Below are 5000 nucleotides of genomic sequence, written 5' to 3'. Positions count from 1 at the left end.
TTACCTAGCTGATGTGGTATGTTTGAATGTGTTGTGGATGTTTTGGAGTGATTTAGGTTTTATGTACTTGTGGTTAAATTTCAAGAAGTAGATTTTGACAAAAAAAATGGTAAGAAAAATACTTCCATGAGAGAGTCCCAGAGCTAGAATAGTATGAGGAAGTGCTGGAAAAAAAAATCAGTTCCAATAGCAAAAAAAAAAGAAGAAAAAAAATCTAGTTTTGCAAAACAACAACAACAATAATGAGTGTTCATTTTATTTCAAAGAAGCAGTACATTTAATAATAGATAACTTATTATATGTCATTCCAACAACATAAGAAAGTTGGACAAAGATAGTTTAGTGGGTGTTGAAAATAAAAGGGAAAGGAGGAAGAGAAATACAAGAAGGTTGGTCATCATTTTATGTTATGTAGGAATGGAAGATTTTCCCTGTGAATAACTTGACTGTATATATATCCCTCATTTGCCTTAAAACCATTTTTTGTGAAAATGGCCTCTCTACTTAAAATACAATAGCAAACAAAACTATGCAGGCCAGACAAGGCATACCTATGTAAAATTTTGTTTATATGGTGATCTTTTGAAATGGTCTTTCTGGTAACTGTATTTTATTGTATGATTTTGGAATCATTTGATTTTTTTAAAATGAGGAAACCGTTTATAAAGAACGAAGTAATTTTCTGAGATGGACTGTTATAGTTTATGAGTTATCAGTGTGATTTTTTGGTTTTAGAATACATAATGCAGACTAGTTATAGAATTACAAATATTGAAAAAAGGTACAAAAACTGATAATGTAGATTACAGAGGTAAAGATATCTTATCAAATAGTATTAAAAAATGTGATGTATTGTTTGTATACGTACTTGTGTGTGAAAATTAAAGACAGGCTTATCATATATTTTCTTTGAACAGGTTAATTACAGTTTCATATACGTCTTTACAGCTTTACGGATTATTAATGAGTTTTGGTGTCATAAAAAAGAAAAAAAAAATGCTTTACTGATTATTAATTTGTTAAGAGGTTATTGCATGTCCTGGAATTGGGTGAATTAACTTTCCAATGTGTTTTGTAACATCTTGAGAAGTTATGTGTTTTTTCTTGACATTAACATTTTCATTTGAGATGCTTAGTAAGAGAAAGACCGAAGCACCACTCAGGAAAAAAATGGATCTCTGGCAGCTTACCACACAACAACTACCAAATCTTACTGCTGCTCTGACAAAAATGCTCTTGCAGTCTGTAACATTCCTATACAACCCCAGGGTGTATTGGCTCTTAAGGGAGAAGAAAAATCATTAGATGATTTTTTCTTCTGAAAAAGAAGGCACTTTGGACTTTCTGTTGCTAAGCACCTCTTTTCTGTGTGTATGTGTGTGTGTGTGTGTGTGTGTGTGTGTGTGTGAAAAGAGTGCAACACAACTTTGACAAAAATGATTCATGAGCAATATATACTTCTTTTTAACAAGTTTTCTTCTTTTTACTTCATGAAAGATTTTGCCATATATAATAATGGACTTATGAAATAAAAGGGTATTGTGATATATTGGATTGTTTGAATGACATTGCTAAAAGAAAAGAAAATAATAAAGAGAAAGTACAAAGACATATAAAATTTGAGGATTGTCTGCCACATCAACCACCAAGATAATTAGCTGTGGAGATATACAAGAATAGGATAACTGACTTAGTTAAGAAATATGACTATTTACAGGAGAAAAAAAAAAAAAAAATTTACAGTGGACATTTCCACAGGCCGGTCTGTTTATAAATCTACTCATATGTAGTAGTGGTATTTCATTCCAATGGGTAGATCTTTTTCCTTTTGTTGGAAATCTGCACATACACAGAGCATTAATTTGATAGACCAGTCTCTGAAAGAAATCAATTTAACCCTTCAGTGCCTAGTATCAGTAAACCTATCTGAGGGTGAGATCATGACGTGATAGGACATCATCCAGTGATGTTAGTGTTTCCTACTATTTTCTAGACTTTACAAATACAAGTCAATATATGGTTTATTATCAAAGTGATACTAATTACCATTTGGTATATTAGGACCTCATAACTGAAGGAATAAATAGCTTGTAACTTCAGTAAAAAGAAAATTACGGCACAAAATATATCCAACCTTGTGGAAATGCCTGTTGTAGAAGGGTCAAGAAATTATGCCAATTGGAAAAGGGAAAGTAGTTAAAGATGAAAGTGGACAAAAGGCAATGAGCAGGAAATAACTTTACTATTTTGATCATCTTGTTAACCCCTTCACTACGGGCAGTAGAAGACGCTCCCCATGCCGCATCCAGGCTGCTGGCGCTCGCCAAATTTTAAGTGTCACTATTGAATATGACAAGTTTTAAGCCAAAACCTCAACATAATCATCATGTGTTATATATCAAAATATGCATAGTTAACCTCTTCCCCCATATGCATGTGACAAGTTATTTACATGGGTTGGGAGGAAGATGGAAAGAGTGACCTTGGTGGGAGGCCTCACTCAGATGACAAAAGAAAACGGTTGAAGTAGTATGGTAAACTAATCATAATAAGTTTTATATTTTTACATAATGTTCCATAAATAAATAATAAAATGATTGCTAGCAGGGCCCATCAGTGCCTCCCCTGGTATAAGCGAATCCCACTCTTATGTAATAATAATGAAAGTCAAGTAATCCATCGTATCATATACGACCTCTATTCTGAAAGATCTCGCACAGTATCCGGAAGAAAGAAAACTTAATTCCAACAGAACTCAGCCATGACGCAGTATGTGCGTCCTCGGGTTTGTCACAAGCGATGCAAGGACGCAGTATACGCGTCCTCGTAGTGAAGGGGTTAACCCATTCACGCCGGGGCGATTCCGGCTCTAAATGGTCACAATGCCGGGGTTTTCTAACATCAGCTTAACGTCTTGGGATTCTCGGGCACACTAGCCGCGAGCCTGGGCTGTCCGCTCGCTCATCCTGAGCGCCGGCCTTGACCAAATATCTTGTCACCGGTGTCTGACACAAAGACCACAAAACGTGTCAGCACATCATCCGGCATAGGGAGGCAAGGACAGAAGCTCTACCAGGTAAGTAGAAGATGCCAGCGAAAAGTGGGGGAAAAAGGCACTGATTATGAGAGAGGAAGTAGAGGCAGATAAAGCACCTGGTTTGGATGGTTACATAGTGAGATATATGAAGAAAGGAGGTGGGACTATGGTGTTGAAGCTGATTAGGTTGCTAAATGTATGTTTTATAGCTGGCATGGTTGCTCCTGAGAGGAGGAAAAGTTAACAGGTATGAATGAAGCAGCAACATAGGTATTATTTAGTAGTGCTGAGCACTGTAGGATTTTTTTTTTTGCATTTTTACTTTTGTTAAAATTACAAGCTATTTATTCCTTCAGTTAGGATGACTTATTGTACCATTTGCTAATTAGTATCACTTTGCTAATATATCATACATAGATTCATATTCCATATCATAAGTCTAGAAAATAATAGAAAACACAAACATCTTTCAGTTGCCAGCTCAGGCTGAACATCTGGCCTCTCTTGGAAGGGTTTACACTATGCATTATACTTATAGAAGGTTAAGAAATAAAAAAATACTGGGTTATGAATTTATTGCTTTCCTACTGAAATGATACACCTAGAAATGATTATACTGAAAAATGTATGTGTCAATTGGCCTGTCAGTTACAAATTCTAAATGCTACTAAAACACATACTTCCTTTCTATTCATTCAATGTTGTTCTTTGTAATGATGTTCAAGTTTGTAAACATGAATGTGAAGGTGCATTTATCTGTTCATAAAAGTTCAAGTCATGTCAAATTAATAAAGATATACATTTTATGGACTACATCATATTTTACAAGATCTACACATGAATAAATGGCAAATCTTCCTTTTTCATTTTACACAAGAAATTTACTCAAAACACTCTTTCCTCTTTACTTCATCCAGATTTAGCCCAGAGCTGGGACAAAATACTGCAATAAAATTCTTAACTGCTCCTAAAAAATAAATTGTGTGGAAACAAATTTTCATAGCATTAGACATTCATAAAAAAAAATACACACAAACACACACTTATATGCAATTCCTTCTCTACTCTAAGTTTTCTTCGGTCCAATTGATGCAGCCTGTGCATTGGCCCGTAGAACGGCTCCTGGAGAGGGGTAGGGTCGCATCTGGAACAAAGGTCCGCTGGCTGTGACGTCTGCGCCTGTACGGGCCTCATTCCTCTGGGGGAGACCTGATGCCCAAGTGCCCCTGGGAATAAAAATAATTTTTTTCATTGACTGAGCTACAAGAAAATGGTTGGAATTTTAACGCTATTTGTTTAGAGATAAACAGATTGTACTATTCTGGATTAGATATTCTTGATTGTGTGTTCAGATTGCACAGCAGAAATAGATTTGAATTTTTTTTAAATTATAATTCTCTTTCATGAAATATTGAATATAAAATTGGTGAGATGATATTTTTTATTGACAAGCATCTGCAAACAAAAGAAAATTTCAGAAAATAAGTTCAATGTATCAATCAAAATCAACCTTCGCACTTAACCAAACAGGAGATTTTGAAAATATAATAAGACAGCGACAGTACACACGCATTTAAAGTCATAATGTTTCAAAGTCCTGCTGACTTCCTTTCCAGATGACCAAAACCAAAATGGATTAGCCATTCTCTGTGGTGGTCGTCTGAAAAGGAATTCGATAGGACTTTCTGAAGTATTACGAGACCAATTATGTTCATATTGTGGCTGTCTTATTATTTTGCGTGTGAGTGATGCTGTGTTTATTTTTGTTTCAAGTTTTGATGTATCTATATTGGGAAATGAGGTAACAAATGTAATCTGGTTGGCTTACTAATTAACTCCATGTAACTAATAAAACAAAACCATAGTGGACAGTGTCATCAATGCGTATTTATCATATAACTCATTTACTGAACAAGTCATCAGTGTAAAAAGGTGCTTCAAAAATCATACTTTCTACATATCT

General features: G+C 34.9%; 2 protein-coding genes across 2 annotated transcripts in view; one reads left to right on the top strand and one right to left on the bottom strand.

Annotated features, from left to right (window-relative positions):
- LOC122266730 (uncharacterized) overlaps positions 1 to 1549 on the top strand; it is an 8342-nt gene extending 6793 nt beyond the window's left edge. Inside the window, exon 5 of the mRNA XM_043036592.2 lies at positions 1 to 1549. This exon is cut by the window's left edge and continues 1389 nt beyond it. The gene's annotated coding sequence lies outside the window, so the exon portion shown is untranslated.
- A 2048-nt stretch (positions 1550 to 3597) lies between these two features.
- The window catches only part of PQBP1 (poly-glutamine tract binding protein 1), a 3970-nt gene continuing 2567 nt past the window's right edge, over positions 3598 to 5000 (bottom strand). The window contains exon 6 of the mRNA XM_043036598.2: positions 3598 to 4263. Within this exon, the coding sequence (XP_042892532.1) occupies positions 4104 to 4263 (160 nt within the window). The 3' untranslated portion in view covers positions 3598 to 4103. The remainder of the gene's footprint in view (positions 4264 to 5000) is intronic.

Source organism: Penaeus japonicus, unplaced genomic scaffold (assembly GCF_977035675.1).
Source record: "Penaeus japonicus unplaced genomic scaffold, GWHDUDI00000001_assembly GWHDUDI00000039, whole genome shotgun sequence".
Taxonomy (NCBI): domain Eukaryota; kingdom Metazoa; phylum Arthropoda; class Malacostraca; order Decapoda; family Penaeidae; genus Penaeus; species Penaeus japonicus.
The sequence above is the reverse complement of the archived record's forward strand: the minus strand, read 5'-3'. Positions and strand labels throughout refer to the sequence as shown.